This window comes from Thalia democratica, unplaced genomic scaffold (assembly GCF_965202585.1).
Source record: "Thalia democratica unplaced genomic scaffold, ktThaDemo2.hap1.1 HAP1_SCAFFOLD_118, whole genome shotgun sequence".
Lineage (NCBI taxonomy): Eukaryota > Metazoa > Chordata > Thaliacea > Salpida > Salpidae > Thalia > Thalia democratica.
The window spans coordinates 42512-67318 of NW_028139277.1; the positions used below are offsets into that span (position 1 = coordinate 42512).

A 24807-nucleotide genomic window follows, 5' to 3' on the forward strand; every position below is an offset into this window, starting at 1 on the left:
TTTATTTTCTTAAATATGAGATGATAACTGTAGTTTAAATTTCTTGGTTGGCAAACAAAATCGTCAAGCTTGTAATTCTATGTGATTAATTTAATTAATTTGGTATAAGTGACAGTTTTAAACAAATGGTAATAATCCTGGAAAAATTGTACTTTAAACTTTTAAAGTTGACAATTTTGTTGAAGTTTTAGTGTAGTTAGACATGACCATTAGTTTATTTGTATTAATTTGTAAACGACATTTTTTGCATATGATTAATTAAACCCCCTATAATTTTGTAATTGTTCTTAGAAAATAAGTTTTTTTTTAATTAAGTTAATCTTTTGATCTATTAGAAAAGCACGATTTTCGACTAAAATAGTTACTTTACCTTTTAATGACGATCTTGTTTAAATATAACTCAATTCAAAACGACATGAGAAATTATACTGGTCATAACGATTAATTGTCGAATTGCAATAAAATTTGTCAATTAAGCATTAATTGGCTGGAGGTCAGTAGGCATTAACACACTTTGTATTTTTTATTTTTCTTTATAAGTTTGTACAAACAGTTATTTGTATAATTTTAGTAAACACTTACAACCTTTGCTTAAAACTGAATATTTTGAACAAAATTATAAAGTTTTACGCACAAAAACACGTTATATAAATATGCAACAAAGTGTTTTTATTGTTTTTTGTTAATTTATCGTTAATTGAATATTAATTTGCAAAGATTATTAGGATTTTGTGTATAAAAAACACTATCTCAAAGTATTCAGCGTCTTTAAGCTGTTGTTATTTATAAAAATAAAACACTTTTTTTTAGAACTTTTTTGTAAGCATTTTTCTTTTTTACTCAAAGTTATGTTTTTTTGAATCATGTTAAATTTTTTTACGCATAACAAAGCTAAATAACTAAAACAAGTTTGTTGATTTTTTTACATTTAAATGCATGCGTTTTTAAGTTTTGAACTAAAATAAAAGTTTTTTAAACAGTTTTTGCCTACTTGTAATTCTTTTTGAATATATATCAAAAAAAAAACGTATCTTCAAGCGTTTAAAATGTAAAAAGCTTTTACTATCTTTAAAATGCGTCAAACATTACTCCCAGTATTTTTTAGAACTTGTATGGCTAAACTAAAATTGATTTCATCAAAAAAAAAAAGTTTTCGATAAACAACACCATATTTAAACAATTTATCTCAATTGCAATGACAAATGAAAATCAATTGGCTTGCGTCAGTAAAATTCTAAAATTAACAAGATTCGAAATATTTATCAAACTTTAAAAAAAATTCTCCAAGTTAGCAGTTTTTGTTTTAACTGAAGAGTAAAACTGTAACCAAGATGATTTATTTGATTTTTTACTTAAATACTAAATATACTAACTTTTCTTTTTTTTTTTGTTACGAGTCAATTAGTGGTTTTTTTTTATTATCTGACTTATTATTGTTCTTCTTTTTAACTTTTTTTAATATTTATAACTTAAATTCTAATTGATTAATTGGATTGTTTTTGGAACAACTGTTATTGAACATTTGATCATAAAAACCTTCTTATATATAAACATAAGTCTTTTAAGCATACTATCACTTTATAGCTTACTTTAAAAGTATTGACACAAGTTGATTTAGTAATATTTTCAAATCCAAATAAAAGCATTTTTTGACCAAAGGTGCAAAAAATTTATTTTATTGCTTTTTATAAGTAAACGTTTCTTTTGGGCAATACTTTAAGTATATAACATCTTTACTTTAAAACTGATAAATAGCTAAAGAATGTGAAATTTTTGGTGTTTAAAATGTGTTCTTGATAACTGGTTGGAAATAAAAACAGAACGATTTTACTTCCAAAATTTAGTTGCTTATTTGTCAAACCAACAACTGCTCTACACCAAAAACATTTCTTACATTGTAACTTTTACCCATTCCACAACTATTACTTTAATAATTTACTAATTATTTGATATGTAAAATTCAAACTAACTTTACACAATAAACATTTCCACATTTCTTATTTTAATTGAAATGTTTATTTTATATATAATTTTAAACCAACTACGGCTTCAAGTCAAAGACATTTCCAGTCTTGTAGCTTTAGTTCCAAATTTTTATTTTTATTAAACTAATTTATACATAATTTCAAACTAACAACAGCTCTACACTAAAGACATTTCTGATCTTGTAACTTTAACACATTTCTACGTTTCTTATTTTAATTTAATTATTTTTTTATATATAATTTCAAACCGACCACCGCTTTGCACCACAGCACTTCCAATCTTGCAGTCTCAGCACACTGCCACAGTTCTTGTCGCAAACGCAACATTTCGCGTTAACCGGCAAGTTGCCTTCCAACCACTGGTGCACTATGTATATCTGTGAGTAAATTTTTTTTAATTAGTTTGCTATTTAGACCTGTTTGTAAATTAAATTTCAAAAAAATACAAAAAAATATTATTTTTTATCGAGTCTACATCACAAATATTTTTATTTTAATTAGTTTGCTATTTAGAATACTACGTATATTTGTTTGTAAAATTACTAATTTTTTTAATTCAGTTTACTATTTAGGAAACTATGAAAGCCTGTGAGTAAAATGGTGATTTTTTTTTAATCTTTAGAGTGCTATGCAGATCTGTTTGTAAAATCATTTTGTAAAAAAGTACAAAAAAAATATTTTCGTTTATCGAGTCTTCTTCACAAAAAACATTTTTTTTTAATTAGTTTACTTTTTATAAAACTAGGTAGATCTGCTTGTAAAGTTATCTAATGTAAAAAATTGCCTAAAACAATTATCAAGTCTGCTTCACATTATGTTGTGTTTGTGACGTAATAAGGGCGCGGAGCAACATACACTAATTTACGAGTTTAATTATTTAATGAGAACTAACAGTGAGTCTATATTGTATTTTACTTTGCATTTTGTGATTAACTATCCCTGATTGAGTATAAAAGATAATTTGGTTTTAAATGTTATATAAATCGCATCCTCAAGTTATTTTATAAATAAGCAAATCTAGTAGGCATAGTTTATAATAAATATTTATTTGATTAAAATAAAAACACATTTACACAAAAAGGTTTACAAAAGTACTTTCTTTCTAAGTGCTGATGGACTGTGTACGTGTTTTTTGGAATATAAAATAAAAATAATTGTGTTAAAGTTCTAAAATAATGTTTTTAGTAATTATTAACGCACGCTGGTGTGATATAATAATTTTTTTCCAAGATCTATTTACATCACTGGTTCATATTTCTGACCTGTATGCTAAAAAAAATCAATAGTGTTTTGGCGAGTTTTATAAAATTCAGATTTAATCACCTTGGCGTGATGCCCCATGTGTATTAAGCAGGAAATGGGAAAATCGATGAAAATATTTACAAGTTTTTTTTTCATACTTATATAACAATGTCAACATTTTCAACTGTAATTACGATAAAATTTCAATTTGAAAAATTTGACAAATGTTCATACTGATTGTCAAAAACTTATTTTTTTACCATTGATTTGTAAAACCTTGTAAACAAATCGATGGTTTTATTCACACGTACACATTTACATTAAATTATTCACAAAAGACTACAGTTAATCAATGGTAAACTATTTAAAGTTTTATAGATTTTTCTTGAAAATAAAATTTTGCCCTTTAACAAAATCACATGTTTTTGTGCTTCGCATTCTGTGAACAGAAAGTTTACTGATTTTAATCCATTTTAATTCAATTAGCCAAAAGCCAACAGAGTTTGTCAATGGGATTTCCTAGGGCTTAATCCGAAGTGGAAAAGGAAATGTAAAGTTAAAGATTTGAAACTTATTTTGAAGAAATATAGAGAAAATAAATTCTAGCTGAAGTTATTTTAAGCTTAATCTATGGACCACAGATTTTATACTAATAGTTTTAAAAGTACGTAAACATCCTAACTAAAACTAATTTAAAAAATATTTTCTAATTAATTAAAAGAGAATTAAAACTATGTACACGCTATATATATTCAGATTGAATCTTATTCTTAACCTAGCTTTGAATAATTTGCCTAAATTGAAACAATTTTTACTTCTTTGTTTCATTGTTGCACAATGCTTTTACAATCTTTATTGATAATAAATTGAATCGTGAATTTAAAACTGGTATAGGTTTTTTTTCAACCTATTATCAAATGTTATGCAACTGCAAAAACATGTGAAATACTGTTGTTATGTAAAATAACAAAATAAATAAACAAACTGACAAATGAATATGATTTAAATAATAAATATACACATATGGGAAAGCGTTTTAAAGACGATAAATTAGATTTATTAGGGTTAAAACACGCTATTATCGTCGAAAATATATGAATTTTAAATATGATTTTTTTATTAAATTGTTATAAAATGTTGCATAAGAAAAAAATATGTTGTCACTAATAACAGCTTGGTAATGAGCAGTAAAATTGATTTAAATTTTATTGCGTATTTTGTTTAGGGTGGTTTATTTTTTTATACATTCAGATATATACAAAAAAAAATCATGTATATAAAAAATATATTTACAGATATATCAAAAAATATGTTTTTTTTTCATGTAACATATAGTTTTCTCAACATATAACTTAATTCACATGTATTTATGTTATTTTTCATTTTTTCCTTTATCATTTTATAACAGACTTGCAATTTAAAAAACTGCTTTGCGATGAAACAGTGTAATTTTGTTTCTTGAAATAATAAAACTAAAAAAATTAAAAATTAATTTAACATCATATCATGTTTTAGCACTAAAATTCAACAACTCATTATGCTAACAACTAAAAGTTTTACAATTTTTTTATTTTTTAAATTTTTTTTTGAGTTTAGTTATATAAGATTTTTTATAAGTATATTTGATTAAATTAATTTTCGTAGAAAAAATGACAAAACATTTATTACTTTACAGTTGAAAAATGTATTTTTACATTAACTTATAAAAACAACTCAGTATTATAATAAGTTATAAGCAATAAAATTCAAGAAATTTTATTTACCAATATCTTAAGGGAACTTTTATTACATTACTTATACAGACTAGAACATTTCTATGGTAAACTTAATTATGTAAGGGCTTTTGTTTATAAAATAATGTTATAAAAATTATTTTCACATAAACATTAGACTGCATGTCAATTTAAAATTAAAGGCATAAGTTGTTTTGCAATTTAAACAGCGCAGTAATGTATTAAGTTGTGAGCACTAAAGTTTCACAACTCGTTTTCGCTAATGGATTAAAAGCGTTTATTATGAAATTATTTTTACATGCTAGACCTCACGATGAACTCTGTTTTGTGGGATTTTTTAATACAAAGTGGTTTTTCAGGGTTGCCAATTATTTTGATAAAACTACTTTAAATGTGCTTTTTAGTTTAAATTTTTTTTTTTGATAGCAACAAAAATTTAATTTATATGGTAGGTTTTTGTTTCTGATTAAAATATTACTACTTAACGCGTAAAATTGTTTAAAACTCCGCATTTTCTTAATTCCCAAATTACAGATTTTTCCAGGTTTGATTTAGCCTAAACTGTCAAAATCCAGGTTTTTCCAGGATTTCAGGTTTTTTAGCAACCCTGCTTTATATTAATGAATAATACCTTAACAAACATTTTGTTAATAGAACGTTTTTAAGGTAACAGTTATTAAATTATTTATATTTTACAGAACAGGCTATACAAAAAATAACTTGATTACTTAAAGATCACTTGTACACAGAAGTAAAATTTAAAAATTACTACTGGTTTGAAGTATAATTCAGGTGTTTATTTGCTTTAATAGCGTTATTTAAAATTAGTGTACTGTTTTTTCTACTTTTCATTACGTATTTTATTTTGAGTAAATTCTAAAAAAACACTTTATTTTACATCTATGGAAGATATAGAAAATTAATACTTTAAAGTGGTTATACCAGATGACTTAATAAATCAAAGTGTTCTAAACTAAATAAGTGTAATTTAAAAAAAATAAAGTAATACAGGGTTGCCACTTGTTTTTCAAAAATTTTTCAAAGTTTTCCAAATTTCTTCCAGGTTTTTAAAAGTTCACATTTTTTGGTCTATTTTTAGATTAAAGTTAAGTTTAAGGTAAGATACTGTGTTAAATAGTATAAAAACATTGAAAAGATACTGTAAAGCTACTTTAAATATGTTAAAAAAAACATTTGATGATGACAAAAGTTTTTTATTTATATGATAGATTTTTTGAGTCAAATCGAAATTTTACTACTAAGCATGTGAAAATTGTAAAAATTCCAAGTTTTTTCAAAACTTCCCAAATTCCAGGTTTTTCCAGGTTTTTTTTTTGCCTAAATTGTCAAATTCCAGGTTTTTCTAGGTTTTTCCAGGATTTTAGGTAAAGTGGCAACCTTGGTAATAACAAACACTTGTAATCACCTATTACTTTTTAAAGACTTAATTGTAAAAGTTGACCTAATTAAAAAAAAAAATTATGTTTATAGAAATTATAGAAGTCTTTAAAGTTATTACGTCATATTTACTAAAAATAAAAATCTTGCATCAAAAACAAACTTCCTTAACAGATTTGTTTTGAGTTTTTCTCAAAATAACAGGGCTCAAAACACAAAACTACGTTAAAGTATTCATAAAACACGCAATTTACAAAAAAAAATACCAATTTTTTATTTCCAATACAACTTTGTTACCACTTTGTAATATTTTTAATAAAAACAAAAAATGCTGGAAAAAAAAGCAAAAAAATACAAACAACACCGATGTTTTAAGAAAAATTTTAAATCGAGTTTATTTAAACTTATTTTAGAGTTACGCAACAAACTTAAATTTTATTTGTTTGAATAATCAATTTCATAATTGACACTGATTTAAAGCCAGTTAAATATATTTCAATTTTCTGAGTTGTCAGACAATTGTTTATATTTTAAATACAGAAAATAATTTATCACGAATTAATGCAAGCATTTATTCTTGGAGTTGAACTCGTGGCCGTCACTATGAATATTTTTCAAACGAAAAATTTGATTTAATTTACTGCATGTGTTTTTTTTACAACTTACTAAGGCTGATTGTCGACATTAATTTTGTGGAAATAAATTTGAAATAATTTTTTGTGACAATTTTTTTTCCATCAAATAAATGTTATTTTATATTTAGTTACTTGTTTTATTTTAATAAACATAGGGAATGAGTATATTTTTAAATTAAATTCTAATAAGCGTTTATGTAACGTAAATATTATTACTTATAAGAAAATGTATTTTTGAATTAAATTATAATAATCTTTAAGAAATCTTCATCAATCATTAATAACTTATTTGTCAAAAACGAAGTAACAAAACCAAAATAACTAAATTAAGGTCATTATTTATAATTTGAAATTTCTACAGTATATCGAATTCCAATTATTTTCATATCAATCTTTTCTCTTAATTTTCAATATAAAAGCATATGTTTCCTAATTTAGGTACGGACAATTTAATGTTTTTTAAACTGTATAACATTTTTTTATTTGATTTATGTTGCTTCTGAAAAGGCTTGATGTAAATAATTTTTGTTTTTTGTTATTGTCTTTTAAACGGTTTTAACTATTATGAATTGGAAAAAAAAAATAACAAAACCAAAGATAAGGCACAAAAATTGGCCAAATAGCTTTTTAATTAAAACCTGGGAGAGTTATTACTTTATCAAAAATTCTAAACTAGTTTAGTACTCTTTCTCTTATTTAGTAACAAAGCCGCTCGGCAAAATTAAAACTCATTTAAATAAAAGGCAATTTAAGGGTAACACTGGTTTGAAGTAAAAAATATTTATCTTACAGAAAAAAAACACGACTAAAATAGTTTAAGTAAAATCTAACAATTAAACTAAATTATAACAAAATAAAAAACGCTTTGGTTTTATTAAACATGGAGACTTAGTTATAGGGGTGTGATTGATTTATAAATCATATCTAAGTGTTCATTTCAATCACTAGTAAAAAAAGTTAACTGTTTTTCATATTAAAATGGATGAAGGTAGTCTTCCTCTTTTGATTTTAAAGACCGGACAGGATTGAATTTTAGATAAACAAAATAAAAATGGTAGAAAACCATTAAAATATCATCAGATTCTATTTGAATAAGGAATTGAAAATGTTTGTTTTTTAATAAACGAAAGATCTCTTTAAAGTGCTTGTATAAGACTGTGACTGATTTTTTTTTAATGGTTCTACCATTTTTATTTTGTTTTTCATATTGAAACTTAATTTTTTTGAAAAGAAAAGCATTGTATCTTGGTACAAATGAACACTAGACTGCACCACACGACCGCCAACAACAGTGGGACCTTGTTTCTTCCCAGTTATAATCATAATTTAATTTAACTATTTAATTAATTTCGTCCAAATTAGGGCTCATCGGGCATTCATAATCACGATGAACCAAAAATTTCAGTCAAATGACTTTCTTAATTTGAAACTGATAACAGGTAATTATGAAATCATTAACATGGTTCATTTCTATTGAATGAATATAACATTATACTAAATATTATACATTCAGTTATGAGATCAGAATAAAATTATGACGTCACTAACCCCGTCCTCCCTCTCGACGACGTTCTTGCCGACGCTGGAAAGATTGGACCACTTGCAGGGAGAAACTGCCTTGCTAGCACACCTCTTGTGGGCTTTGAACGCGCAAACTGTTAGAAACAAATTAAAACTGACAAAAAAATTTAAAAATGTAAATTAGTTAGTTAAAACTATTAGCTAAACAGTGTTTATTTTTAAATATTAGTAAAAACAAGTTAAAGAAATGATTAAAACTATCAACTGGTTAGTTGCAAGTAAAAACTACTTAATATTTTATGGGCTACGAATGCACAAACTAAAAAATATGACGTTCTTATTGTTGTGAGCAAATTTTGTTATTTAAAACTGTCGCTAAAATATTTTTGTAAGGAGATGTTTAAAACTCAAACATTTTGCGCGTAAACTTTCTAAAGGGCTCTTCTTGTTCAAATCTCTACGATTTAACGCATGTTACAGTTATTGTAAAGACTATTTATTCTCTAGCTATTAAACTTTTCTAGACAACAATAAAAATTGGATGATAAGTTTCAATTTACATCATTGTATAAATTTAAATTCAAAACTCACAGGTTTGAACTTGCAAAAAACTTTTTCGTTTAACGAGATCAAAACTAAACTTTTACGTGTGAATTCACAGAACCAAAATTTATTAGAAAATGATGACTCACTTAATTTGCATTTTAAAATTGAAATAACTATCATGAAGCAACAATGTTAGGAATTTTAATTATTTCAGTGATTCACTAAAACTTAAACTAGTTTAAAAATAAAGTCTAATTCAAAAATAATTTTCTCCTATTTGAAAAGAAAAGATCAAATAACTGTTCAAATATTTAATCTTGTTTAAATCTTGTTCAGGATTTAATACGCTTAAAACGTTATGACTTTAGTAAAAATATTTATTTAGTTTTCTTATAAAAACTGTTTTTTCAAAACATTTTAGGAATATTTTCTCTCGTTTATTGTCAAAAAGAAAACAACCAGACTTAAACCCATTCGAAATAAAAGGCGCTTTAAAATGCTAAATATAAAAGTTTAAGAAGGGACACTTTAAGAAGTAACAATGCGAAATTCAGTTGTTGAGAAACACCTTGTGAAGTGACTTATATCTTCAAGTGAGTTTTGAGAAAATAAACGAAATACTTGTATCTACAATGTGAAGCCATTAAAATTGTTCAGCAGTTCTTTTAATATAATAGACCATTTTTATTGGTTGGGTGTAAAACTTTAATCGGTACATGGAGCTTTTTAGTTAAACTAACAGAATATAAACCACAATTAAGAACAAAATTCATTGAAAATTCACTATTTTTGGTATTTTTGTTCTCCACACAGTTAATTTTACAAATGATTGCTGTAGATTTTCAAAAGCAGGACCTACTTGTGAAAAATATAACAAATGCACGTATACATAACAGCTCAAGAAAGTTTTACAAAATGTAAAAGCTAATATCCATTTAAACAAGTGGTTGGAAAATAGCTTGACTGTTAGAAACTGATTTGAACTAAATTATTTAAACTCTAGGTCAGTGTTTAATAAGAAGTCAGATTTGAAAAAGTCAAAACTAAAACATGTTAAGAGGTTACCAATTTTTTATTTCTCAAAAGCTGAAGTATACATTTCTTTTTCTTTTACTGTTCGCTTATTGCATTTTATAATAATAGTTAAAATTTCATTCTAAATTAATTAAATTGATTTGTGAAGTTATCATCAACAGTAAAAGTTTTAAATACAAAAACTTTTCAAACTGTGCAGTAGTTAAGGCAACTTACTTTTGTTGACCACCTAATTACTATTAGGTGTGTGGCTTTAACTAATATTAAAATAATTAAGGTACTTGTTTTATAATTCTATATTTAAAATTTTAATACTGTAGTCATTTATCAAATTTTTCTTTAAAAACGTTTACTTTTAAATACAACTATTTAAAACATTTTTTTATAACTTTAATTAATTGTTTTTACTTCTTAAATAAGAATATAGGTTTCCCACATTTTATGCATACATATATAAATGCAAATGAAATATTTTACATTTAATTTACTAGAATGATAGTATATTATTTTTAAAACAGATTTACTAAATATAGTTTGAACTTAGTCAGAGCACTTTTCAATAACCGCTACGTTATAATTATTCACAGTTTAAAAGCTTTTGCACATAACGGCTTTCTCAAAGCAAGTATCATTTGAAAAAAAAAGTATTTTATGTACAGAAAGACAGCTATAAACTTTAAAACACTTTTCAATAGCTTTTAGGATGCACTTTATTCACAAATGCATTTTACATACAACTACTTTCTCAAAGCATGTACTTTTACTACTATTGTTCTGCAACGTGTCAATTCTTTTACATTGAAGTTTAAATCGAGTGTAAACTTTATACAGTAAACTTTACTGAACTGTTTTAGTTTACAAATTTAAGTTTTCTTCTCAAAACATTCAGTTGTAAAGTGCATGCTTTAAATATTGGCTGATCTAAATTACATTCAAATTGTTCAAAAAAACTGTTCATGCTTTTTATAGTTTAAAAAATGTTTCAAAGAAAAATTGATGACTTTGTAATTTTTTCTACTAAACTACTTATTATAAAAATCCATGCAACACTTTTTCTCAAACATCTTATTTTGTGAATGCATTTTTCAAACATTAATTGCATAAATTGAATAAAATTTTTTTAAAATATTTTTAATGTTTTAAATCATTCAAAATATGTTTCTCAGAAAAAATGCCAAGTTGACATTTTCTTTCTGCTTTTAGACAAACTCGATGTTTTCTTAAAACAGCTGACTTTACATATTAATGTACATGTTTTGTAATTAATTGTTTGAAAATATGTAAAATTAAATACATGTAAAACTAACTGCACGTTTAAAATATTTTTAAAAGCTATTTGTATTTATAAAAAAAGTTTAGCAGAGTACACATAAAAATAAAAATTCAGTAAAGTGTATATCGAAATAAAAATTATTAAAACTATGTATTATTAAAAACCAATAAACAAAAGTAGCTTAAACTTTTATCTCATCTAATATGCACTTTCACTACAAAGAGCAAAGTCCAAATTGTTTTATCATTAACATATTATCTATATTTTTGTGGTTTTAATTTCTTTATAAAGATTTATCAAAACTTCAAAATAAAACGCGTTTGTCTTAATGTGATCAAACATATTCAGGTCTTAAATTTAGTGTTCAAAATTTACAGTGGTTTTTTATATAACTACACATAACTTAAAGTAAACTTTGATTCTACATAAACATCAAGTTTAATGCACTTTGACTATGAATATTTTTTTAATTTAAAAAGCTTTTTGTTTTAATTCCAAATGCTTTCTTAATATTTTCTCAAACAAAACAAACTTAGGCTTTAAAGTTAATTTTCTAAAAAACCATTTATATAAATTTGTTGATCTACCTAAACAAAAGTGTTTATCGTATAAAAACAATGTCGATTTAATAACAAATACTTTACAATAATTTTCCTAACTTTTTAATGAGTGCGAAATACTTTTATTAAAATTTTTTTTATTTTATATTATATTTTTATTAATAAAACCTACATTACAAACCAGGAAAACTAAGAAAATTTAAACTGTACAGAAATGTATTAAAAGGGTTAAATGATTTAGAAAACATGTTTTTTTTTTTAACTAATCACTAACTACGTGAACTTAATTCTATATTTTCTACGTAATTTATTTTAACGAGTTTTGAACTATTTCTCTTTAAACATCTATTAGTCCTAATTAAACACATGGCTATAATTTTGAATAATAAGAAATGTATGTCAATGGCTCATGCTATTCTATAAAAGTGTTACATTAATATTAATCACTAAAAACATGTTATAATTTCACCGCATGTTTCACTTTGAAAACCTTTTTATCTCAATTAAGGATATTTTAGTAATAAATTAGTTTTAATTTATGTCAGAGCTTAGAAAGTTCTCTATACAATTTAACCCTTTTTTTATAAATTTGGTATACGCTTGATTTCTTTATTAAACTATCTAACAAAACTTCTAATTCATATGTGTTTAGAGTTTACAAATATTTTTTTTAATTTTGAAGAGTTCGACAGAAAATAGGTTTACATTTGCAAACAAATAAACAAAATTGCTTTCTCATTTTATATTATTCACCACAAAGCAAAGTTTCAACAAATTTTATCAATATGCGGTTTTCGTTTATATATAAAATTAGCTGGCAATCCTTCAAAGCAAGATAAATCAATTTAAATGCCAAAATAAACAATATTTTGATATATAAATAGTTTCGCGGTATACTTTATCGTTTTACTCAAAGGCATAAGAAGTAAAAACTCTTACAAAATTACAAAATATTTTGCATAAATTCCGTCAATAAAACAACAAAAAAAATCAATAAAATAGAAACAATATTAACATAAACTTTTCAAGAAACAATGCATATAATATACTACTGTCCACACTAAATATTTCAAAATTCATCCAATTAGATCAATAAAAACAAGAACTGAATTTTAAAAAGTCAATATAAGTAGCATAAAAACAGAGTTTATTTCAAAAATATACATACCAAACATAAATGTCCATAAAGTATTTTATGTAAATGCTTGCAACAACATATTAATAAAACAAGAATTAAGTTTTTAAAATCAATTACAATTTATAGAATATGAAGTTTATTTCCAATATATATATATATATACCAAACATCAATGTCCACAAAATATATTTTATAAAGTAACATATTAATAAAACAAGCGTGCAAGGATGAACTTTGTAAAATCAATATTTCTTTCTGAATATTAAATTAGGCCTGTTCGGAAACGAAAATCCATAAAAAGTGACCTTACGAAATGAACTTGCCAAAATGATTTAATTTATTTTTAATTCGAAGCACACTGATCAATACAATTTAATTTCCATGCATAAAACAAAATGGCCATATATTACATCGTAAAATTTTATTAACTTTGTCAAATAAACTTACTGAGTCAGAATGATTTAACTTTTATATTTTTAGATAAACTTGGCAAAAATTTTATTTACTGCACACAAGATTTAATACAACTAAATTTTCCAGGCGTTAAGTAAAAATGGTCATAAATTACATAGTAAAATTTTATAAACCTTATAAAACAAACTTAATAATTCGAATGGTTTTACTTATTTTATTGAAATCACTGAGCAATATAACACACTTTATAAGTTTATTAAAATTTTATCTTTATTAAAAAATTTCTAAGTTGTAAATAAAATAGTAAAATTCTGGTAAAATTTATTGAAATACAAATATAGTATACTTAAGCTTTTATTTGCATAAAACTTATTGTCATATAGAGCATGTATAAGTTTGTTATCCTTATTAAATTGAACTTCTGTACATTTTGAACAATTTAACTTGATTTATTTCTAAAAACGTTATAAATATAAGCAATGATTATATTATAGATTACAGCATGGGTAAAAACAAACTGTCTAAAACTCGAGTAATTAATTCATTGTGCAAAGTAGAACTAATTTAACTTTTACTTAAATTAATCACTTGGTCGTATAGTGCTGGTAACTTTATAGATTAATTTAGTTTAAATTTATCATGCTTTTTCAGTATCAAAATATGTTGCCTGTACTATAAGATGATTAATTTAATTTACAACTTGTTAAATGAACAGATGTGGCGACAAAACTTTGTAGCAAATATGTTTTTAAATTAAACTCGTTGGTTTAAATTACTTTGTCGATAAATTTAATCAATAGTGTAATTTATACAAAAGTAAAGTATTTATCTAATATTAGACATAGATTAATTTACTTCATCTTCATCTATTTAGATTAACTTAACCATATGGTCTTGTGTTAGTAAACTTTATTCAAACTAGAAAAATATGTTTTTATTGTACTATATTAAATAAAGAAGAAATTGTTTGAAATGATGAAACAATAACTTAGCAAATACATGTACTACCTTATTATAGCTACGATTTTGTAGAAAAAATTCTTTAGAAAAATTCTTAAACATAAATTTATTAAAAGCTTATTATGTTAAATAAAATTTGTAAATGTAAACTCGTTACAACCATGATTTTACTTAAAATTAATCATATAATGTATATTAAAAATATTTAGATAAAAAATAAAATATATTCTAAGTTAGTTACATGTTTTAAAAGATTTAAAGAAAAAAAAAGCAATACAACAAGTTTAGTCCTAATCATTTTGAGTATGAAAAGAATTAGTTGACTTTAAATTTAATATTTCAAAAATCTTATATGTTCATTGTTATTATTAGTCAAACTACAATTGTGGGAAACAATATAAAAAGTGTTCTCGGTAAAACAATGGCAAATTAAAAATATACTTTGTATTATAATAAGAAGTGTTATTGATCATTAAAAGTTCACAAGTAATTACTGGTTAAACACGAATGTCTGAGTTGAAATCATTTGGCGCGTTTGACAAGCTTTTTTGTGAATGTAAAATTCTAATTTTTTTAAATCTAAAAGCTACAAGACACTTTTTAATATACAATTTTTTTTATAATCGATACTAATTTAATTTGCTGTTTAAATAAAATAAATATCAAAAGAATTGTTTCCAAAGTCAAGATGATGCAACTAAAACGTTTTACTAAATCCAAATAAAGTTATTTGAATTTTTTTCATGAAATTAAATTTTGTGCAAAATCTTATGTACAAGTATACCTAAGTTAGCAAGCTTTTCAACGAACAAATAGGCTTAAATTATCAAAGCATTTCGAAAGGAACAATAAGATAAAATACTTTTAACGAACAAAAAACAACAACTAATTATCATTAAACCAAAATGCTTGAACCTTATCCAAGCTTGAAAAGTTTAAGGGTTGACTTGTTCAAAAAGGAACTAACAGTCAATAAGAAAAAAACTTTTAGGAAGTTTTTTCAGTTATTATTTATAGTTCTTAAAAGTGTTTTTTAAGTTTGTTAAAAGTTTAAAATACGTTAAAACCAATAGAAACAGCTATAATATTTATAGCTTGTAAAAGTCTAGAATTTCGTTTTCGGGATCAAACTTGTTTGAATGAGCTTAAATTACTTGAGTTATATGCAATTTGTTATAAATATAAGTCATGTTAAAAGGAAGATCAAGGTTGAACTCAAAAACAAAAAAAGACCTATTAATAAACCAATTTTTTAGCTTAAACAAGTTTGTTTAAGGTGAGAAAATTGTTTAAATAAAAACTAATTTGTTTATAATTTAGATTAGTATCTAATTTTACAGAACAAACTCGTTTAATAAAGTTTCAAGGGCATTTTTAAACTGCACTTTATTCAAATGACTATCAAAATTAAATTCTCGACAAAAAAAACATTTAGCTATTTTTATTTGTAAGTTGAATTTACGTCTTTTCCGAGGTAACATTTTGCGCTTGAAATGAAACTCAACTGAACTTGCTTGATTTAAATTTGTGCAAGCTTATTTATAACCTGCTGTCAGACTTCAGAAACAAACGAGTAGTTTATATCTTGTTTCAACAACTGACGCGGTGTTTAGAATATTTTTGAATTTAAGCACAGAGAGAAAACAACGCAACGTCAACTTTACTTATTGTTCAGTGGGAAAAAATAAAAAGAGTTTATATTTGCAGTTTTACAGAATACGTTCAAGGTAGTTTTTCCAGCTAGCTTGGCTAATCGTGTGCAGGTTATTGCTTTCTCGTTTACAATTATCGTTCGTAATATATTAATTCATGGAGAGTGGAAAAAAAACTACATACAATTATATGTTAAGCTCATAGTGTAGTGACAAATTATATATACATGCTAGTACATTACAATGCACACAAAATTTGTTTAAATTATTTAAATATATTAAAATTATATATATATATTAAAATTATAAATATATATTAAATATTAAATATACATTAAAATGATGTTAAAATAAATAAAACTAGTTCGAGTATAACTGGGTTTTTCTACGACAAAAAAGACTTCAAACTAACTTGTTTATATAGAAACAATGTAATGTGAATACACAAGTAATTTTACATCATGTATGCAGAAACATAAACATATTTGCCCGGAAGCTACTCACCGAAATAGCAATCAAGAGCATGGTAAACTTGTTTTCAAGTTCACTTTTTTTTCATGTTTAAACTAGTATAAAATTAAAATGTTATTAAACCAGCTAGATAAAAATGTTATTTGTTCACGCTAGAAATCATTCACAATGCTATGCATATTCTTTTAACTTCATTTTTATAATACTTCATACATACAAAATACATATAAAAACAAACCAACACACTGAAATCTACAGTTGGTAACCTTGTCTAATAGATGTGTCAATTTTTTTAATATTCAATATTATCATTTAAATATCTGTTCTGGGTTGCCACAACGAGCCGAAAATAAATTCCTAACTTTTCCTGTCTTTTCTAAATTAAATTCCTATTATATACCAATTCAAAAATACATAACAAAAGACTGAAATTATGTAAAATTTTGAACTTTATTATTATACAGTACAAAACAACTTATCTTTAGCATATGGAAAATTTTTAAAAAATGACATTAGCAAAATGCAGTTTTTAGTAATGATAAACTTTCTTAATAACAGCATGTTTATAGCAAACTTCCCTACTTTTCCTGATTTTTTTTTCTAACTTTTCTGTTTGTTTTTCATTTTACCTAAATTTTCTAACTTTGTTGCAACCCTGTCTTTTTTTTTATTATACTTGTCTTGTATTAACATTTAAACAAACCATTACAGAAAAGTACATGATAACCTACACCAATCAAAACTTCTCTACAACATAGGTCACTACGGGCACAATCTCACTAATTTTGATGTAATACTATTTAATTATAAAAAAAACAAACCATCACGAGACAGTTCATAATTAGTCAAACCACTGATAACTTCTCTACATATATTAAAACTTTCCTATTTTTATATCATAATATAAATAAATTATACATCTTAAAATGATTACTATGGGCGCCAACGCACTGATTGTGACTTCATAATATTAAGTTTGTTAACAACTGTATAAAGACAAACAATCAAGTTTACAGGTCTACTATGGGTACAGACGCAGTAATTGTGATATCATAAAATTGCTTATTAACAATTATACTAATACAAACCATCGCAAGACAGTCCGTGATTGGTCACCCCCGACAGCACTTCCCTGCAAACGTTGCAGTATGTGGGCCTCGAGTGAGCGCAAGCGTACCAGTTGTGGCAATCGTCCATGACCATGTCCAGTGCTGATTGGTCCCTCTGTATCATAATTAATTTAATACCTAGTCTTGAATAAACTTTCTGTTTGGTAATGATCATGTTTAATATAAGAAATTTATTGTAAAATTTTTTATTTTTTAAATTTGTTTAATTTAATATCATTTTTAGTGTTGAAAAAACTTTCTGTATGGTAATGACTATATTTAGTATAAAAATTTATAGAAAAAATGTTTATGTTTTAAATTTGTTTTTTTATTACTCTATCTCTAGTGTTGACTGATTTCTTTATTTGAAATGTAAGTTAAATACAAATATAAATACTTTAGAGAAACGTAAAAACTACAAATAAAGAAAAAAAATTACAACTGAAATTGGACACCTTAAGTATAAAAACATTTTTAAAAAATTTATTAATAATAGTTTCAACTCAAACTTTAAAACTGTTGGTGTTTCTGAGCTCTTATGGCAGTTATCAAGCAAATAAACAATAACAAAAAAAATATTTTCAACTCACATTATAAAACTGTTGGTGTTTTTGGGCTCTTATGGCAGTTATCCAACTATCCATGTTTCTTCTTGTGTCTGTGCACAACATCAGTTTGTAGTTGGAACCAATTACCTGCAGTCGTATTAAAAATACTAGTCACAAATACATACTGTACCAGTATGTATTATATGTCAATATTTCATCTTGTGTTTGTGCATAATATTAATGTGTTTTTTAAAACCGATTACATAAAATAAATAGTAAAATTTATTACCTATGAAGATAATAAAGCTGTATATACATGTACAAAATAAAAGTTATCAAAACTATGCCAGTGTGTGACACCAGCTTGTAACTTGTTCCTTATACTTGTAGTAAAATAATAATGAAATACAAGTAAATACAACAAAAATTTAATTTGTCTTTGAAATGTGTCTCTAATTTGATTGTCATGAATATTTATTAAATTACCAGTCTACTATTATTTTTATATTTTAAATTTTTTATACTTTCATACAATAAGTTTTAAAACTGATTTCAGAACAGTTAATTTTTTTCTAAAAGTTTTTAAACTATTACAAAAATAATAATTTATTACTTTTGAGAAAAACAATTACTAAATTTCACTGCGAATCAGATTTTCAAATTGTCAATCTGTAGTAAAATAATAATAGTAAAAATGACAAATAATTAAAAATGGGTTTGAATTAAGTTTTTTGTTTACAAAATTAAAACTAAAAAAATTAATGATAAACCATTCCTTGTGGATATATTAATATGTCTTATTTATTTGTATTGAACTCAAAAGTTATTACAAAATTAAACATAATTACATTAAATAATAAAACTAACAGAAAAGCTGCAGTTGATATTTTTGTGACTGTTTTCAGCAACACTACACCCATTCAAGTCAAATTCATTGAATATTTCAGCCTGAAAATAGTTAATCAAATTATCTAATAAAATTTACAAAACTTACATAATTTTAATTTATATAACTAATAATTCTAGTTTTTATTTGCAAAACTAAGTTTCATCCTTTTAAGGGATCTTCAGTTACAAATTCTATTGAATGAGATTTAAATTGTAACTGGAGATCCCTTAAAGGGTGAAACTTAATTTAGTAAATAAAAATGTTGAATAATTAATCTTTCATATTTGTCTTCTTATTTTTAAATAAGTTGAAAACTATTTTCTACAATTAAGAACCTCAAATAACATTCTATAGTTTTAATTTGTTTTATAGTGTCACGTGTGAATTTATTCAATTCATATATTCAAAGCCTGCCCACACTAATAACATTTTCAACAAATTAGTAACAATAGCATTTATTGGTTGAAAATATTTTTTTAAACTAAACTAACATCTTCAGATTTGGCATAATACAACTTTCCACCTCTCAACTTGAAATATCTTGATTTCCATCTCTACAAATTAAACTTATTGTTTTTTTATATAAAAGTAAAATATAGTTTTTATTTTATTACAATATTTCTAAAAAAAAAATCAGTAAATTGATCAAGTATAATACTTTATGATATTCTAAAACTAAGTTTTTTGTAGAGTAATAATATATAATAACTTACATAGGTCAACTATATCTTTAAAATAAATAATTTATTAATCTTTACATCTTCAATATTTATCTTATGACTTTTATAAAATAAATATTTTTAGGATTTTTTACAAAAACGGTTTTTCAAATAATGAAATAAAGCTTAAAATTGAGACTTTGTAAATTAATTATTTTCCATGGATACATTTTATTTTTGATCAAAAAAATAACTTGAAATGTAAAATCCATACATACTTTTAGCAAAATATGTTGAAAATAGTCAACTTAAAAATTAATTTTTTATCAAGTGTTTAAGTTTTCTAAACAATTAACTTGTAAACTTAAATATTATTATTTTTATATTTAATCAAAAACCAACTTGAAACGAGCCAGGTGACTGTTTGAAAAGTAATCCTTCTTTGATGGACTTCTGCAAAATTTAATCATTTAAACCTAATTTACTTTCAACTGGCACTAATACAATTTCTTTGTTGATCACTTAAAAACTCAAATGCATATTATAGTAGTTTTAAAATGATGATTACTTGAAGAATTAGTTTCAAATAAAATTGCAACAATTACAAAAATTAAACTTATAATAATGGGAGGCCTAAAGTTTACTAGCTTTAAAGTACAACAAAGATGTGTATGAAGCGTTAGAAAATACAGAAAAAACTTTTTTTAAACTAGTTGCAATAAACTGTAATAAACTTTTTACTACTTTTATCATGTAATATACAAAAACTAAGGGTAACATAATAAATGTCCTAGACAAGACGTTAAAAGGTGTCCAAAGGTTCTTCCAAAGACCAAATATTTCCAGTGTTTTTTTTTTTTTTGTTGCTCAATAAACTATGATAAAACTGATTTTAAAGCCATCAACTCAACTCACCTTCTTCCTGATTTGTTTCCTGGTTGAGACCTTCCTGATACTTTTCAGCTGATCATTACCTTCTGTTTCACTGTCCGATGAGCAAACTGATTCAGTGCTCCTGTCCTTCAACCTCAAAACTGTTTCCTCACTGTGAAAATAATTAATTGTTATTGTGAATGTTACAAATTGTATGAATGGGAATTTTTCTATGTTAGTTTACAAACTATTAAAAAAACTTAATATGTACTTGATTATGAAAAATACAAAATTAGTAGTTATATTAAGGATATTACAATATATACGTGAACATTATATATATGACTTCACTGTGAAAACAATATACGAAAAACACTAGTATTTAATTACTATTATGAATACTACAAATTGTAAAAATGAGTCTTTTTCTTATATCTAACAATGATGCAAAGACCACAGTTAGTGTGTTAGAATACAATAGTCTCATTAAAATATAATGTTATGGTAAGTAATGGAGTTATAAACTCCATTAAAAAGTTATAAACTTTTTTTTTTAATTACAGAACTAGGTGCTCAATCACTGTGAAGTATGCAATATTATGTATAAAAATGTAATTTATTATCAACAAAAATTCATTAGTTGCATTTACATTATAACTTGTTGAAAAATGGAATACAAAGTAATTTTTCAATGAAAAAGAACCCTTGTAAGCTAGTTGTAACTAAATTAAAATTTGAGCTAAAGCTTAATATGAAAAAAAGTCATAGACAGGTGATAAAAAAAATACAAAATTATAAAAACTACTTATATATAGTTCCCCAGATGACATAGAATTTTAGTTTGCACACTTAGCAGGTAGTTTATAGGAGTTTTAAAATTGTAGAGAATGTGCAATTCAAATTTTTCCACTATTATAAATAAAGTGCATTATTCATTAGCAAACAATAGTATTTTATAAATTTAATAAAGGTTTTACTTAACCAATATTCAAAATATTTTTACAAGTTTATAAATAAGTTACCATAACTAGAAATACTCACTTTGTTTCATCCATTGAAGCGTTTTATTATTTAATTTTTTTGGTTAAACTTCAAGAGCTTTTAATTGTCAAAAAAAAAATCAATTTTTACTATACATAGACTACCAAATTTATCCAAAAGTAAGTTTTTATAACAAATAATAAAATAAAAAAGATTTATCATAAACATCAACAAATGAAGTATAAAAAGAAAATTAACACCTATGGCACTAATAAACTAATATCAACTATTTAACTTTTTTTTTTAGTTTTTATTAAAAACTCCATTCTTATTAGAATAAAACTGATCAATAGCTTTTCTTTTTGCTCTGTAGTTTATTAGTAAAACCAGAAGAGTGTGTTTTTAAAAAGGAAGGTATGAACAAGATCATAAGTGCACAATTATTCTCCTACTTTTAAAACCTTAACATTTCAGAACCAAATACATTTAGTTTATTAGACAAATGCATTTTTTGTATACACGTCAACCAGTAGGTTTCAGTCTTGCAAAGTTTAACCCTAAGAGTTTTCAAACTCGTCATCTGGGCCCCTACACCACTAGGCCACACTAAATTGATCACATTAAGGCCATAGGGGGGGTCCAAATTTTTTTATTACAAAAATTAACTTTGGCTTTTATATGAAAGCTTTAAGTATAAACTACAAGCCAGTTTTTATACAATTCATTTAACTTTTAAGATATTTAATTTTTCGTAAAAAATTTCCAATATAAACGTTGGAAAGGCAAATTTTTCAGGGTCAATTTTCTCAGATATTTAAAAATTCACTAAAAATCTATCTTCTCCTTTATTTTTCAAGCAATCTTCTTCAAATTTTCAGAAAACGTTCCTTATAATAAAAAGAAAAAATGTTACTTTAGAATTAAAATAATTTTAAAAAATAAAAATTTCATAACAAAAATTAAAAAAAAGTGTATTTTTCAAAAAAAATATATTTTTACAAAAATTTTTTTTAATCCCAAAGTAACGTTTTTTTGTTATTGTATAAAGATTAGACTGTGAAAGTTTGAAGAAGATTGCTTGAAAAATGTAGGAGGAGATAGATTTTAAATGAAATAGTCTTTTTCTGCTGTTTTAGTTTTCCCTTCCAATAGGGAAGCTATTATGCGGCCCAACTTTGACTGGTCATATATCAAAAAATAATTTGAATTTTTAAAAACGATAAAAAGCATCTTAAAGCTTAGGAAAAACTCTATAAAGTTAGATCAACTTGTAAATAACATGGTTTACCCCCCCCCCCTATGGTCTTAATATGTTATTGATTAACATAGATTTAAAAAAAAATAATAATAACAAAACCTTGGTATATTTTTGATCATATTTTTTGCAACTGTTTTGACCACTGGATTTATAACTTGCAACAATTAACTCAGAAATTTTTAAAACATCCAAACAACTATGCTACAGCAAAGATCACAATATCAAACTGTTGTTTATAAGGTAGAAAAACATTGGAACTCAAAAAACAAAAGCCAATTTATAAAGGGCAAGCCTAATTAAAATGTTAATAGCTTTCAAGCATAGTAGTATTCACAACCTAATTAAGCATGGTATTATGTTTTCCAAAAGTTTTCCAAAACCACTAACTTTTTAATTGTGGCAATATATATTTTTTTAAATGAATTTTTTCTTATGTAAAAACTCTGTTTTTTTTTAATACTTCAAAATTCTCTTATGTCTCTAGATAATTTAACATTATTCAAAGTTACTTGATAATAGTAGCTTGGTAGCCACCACTATGAGCTAATGCTACCAATTTCTTTAAATAATTGTTATACACAGCTTTATATACTGCTAAGATTTGTTTCATAGTAAACAAGATAACTTTCAGCATAGGGAGTTTTAATTTCATTTAATGTTTTACTTTTTATATTTCAATGCAGAGCTGAAAAGCTACCTTTATAAATTAGTTTTATAACATACATTAAACGATTATCATCAGAAAAACTTAACTTAAAGATTTGGTGGTATCTATGTTGTTTACAACGAATTCACAGTAAAAAGATATTTTTATAGTAGTTAATTATTTGTTTTGTTCTCAAAATTTATTTTAATTTACAAACAGGTAATAAACTTTTATGCACAATAATCTACTTGAACAAAAAATATTTTCAATTTTCTTAAAAAAATTAACTGAAAGATCAAAAATTTGAAACTGTTTAGTTATTTACGTGAAGCATAAAAATCTGTCTTTTAACTTAAAAAGAAAGCTAAGCGAAGTTTTCAATAATTTAAAGTGAGTTCTTACATTTTTACTAATTAAATAAATACTGTTTATAAAACTTTTAGCTAAAAACTTTTAATCAGTAATTAACGTAGTAGAAAACTTATTTGTTCAAAAAATATCGAGATCGTTTACAAAACTCTTGAAAAAATACTTACATTGAAAAAAAAGATTATATTGAACGAGCATCCGATAGATAAATATTAAATAATCTCTTAATCTTGAAACTTTGTTTATATTAAACGGTGAGATAAAACATTAGTTGCAGTTTAATAAAAATAAATTCGTAAACAATTGTAATTTTTACTTACAAAACCTAATATCACCGATCAAACAGGCAAACAAAAAAAAATATTTGAAAAAAAGTTTTTTGTTAATAAAAAATTATAGCTAGATTTCTTTGGTTATACAACTAATTGACAATTAACATTAACAATAATTTTTTACTCTTAGCTTTTGTCTGACCCGGTGATCGATTTAAAAATATAAAAGAGTATTCTTGTTTTTTTATCGCGGAACACGTTTTTGTTAAATACAATAATGTTAATTTTACTTCTTTTTTAATTTATTAATGAAATGTAGCATTGAAGACTTTTTTAATTATAATTTTTTTTCGCAGTATCATTCAACATAGGTAAACATATAAATACGTTTTTAGACATAAGTTTTATGAACTTAAAAAAAGTTACTACTTTTGTTTTAATGCGAAAACAATAGTCTTTATCACCTTACCTGCAATATTATAAAAAAATTTAATACAAAAAAAACTGGAAATATAAATTAAATTTATTTTTTAACTCGAGTCTATTTAAATTTACACAATTCAATATAATTTTTCACACAGTTAAGGCTATATTACTTATTTATTAAACTGTGTTTTTTTTTAACATAGTATTTTATTCA

At 24.3% G+C, this 24807-nt stretch overlaps 1 protein-coding gene across 1 annotated transcript in view; it reads right to left on the reverse strand.

Moving 5' to 3' along the window:
• LOC145845665 (diacylglycerol kinase delta-like) overlaps positions 1–21696 on the reverse strand; it is a 49126-nt gene extending 27430 nt beyond the window's left edge. Inside the window, 10 exon segments of the mRNA XM_082952782.1 lie at positions 2238–2254; positions 2257–2362; positions 8542–8648; positions 17652–17787; positions 18263–18367; positions 19088–19168; positions 19601–19663; positions 20171–20221; positions 20684–20813; positions 21683–21696. Of these exon segments, the coding sequence (XP_082808908.1) occupies positions 2238–2254; positions 2257–2362; positions 8542–8648; positions 17652–17787; positions 18263–18367; positions 19088–19168; positions 19601–19663; positions 20171–20221; positions 20684–20813; positions 21683–21696 (810 nt within the window).
• Between the last annotated feature and the right edge of the window lie 3111 nt (positions 21697–24807).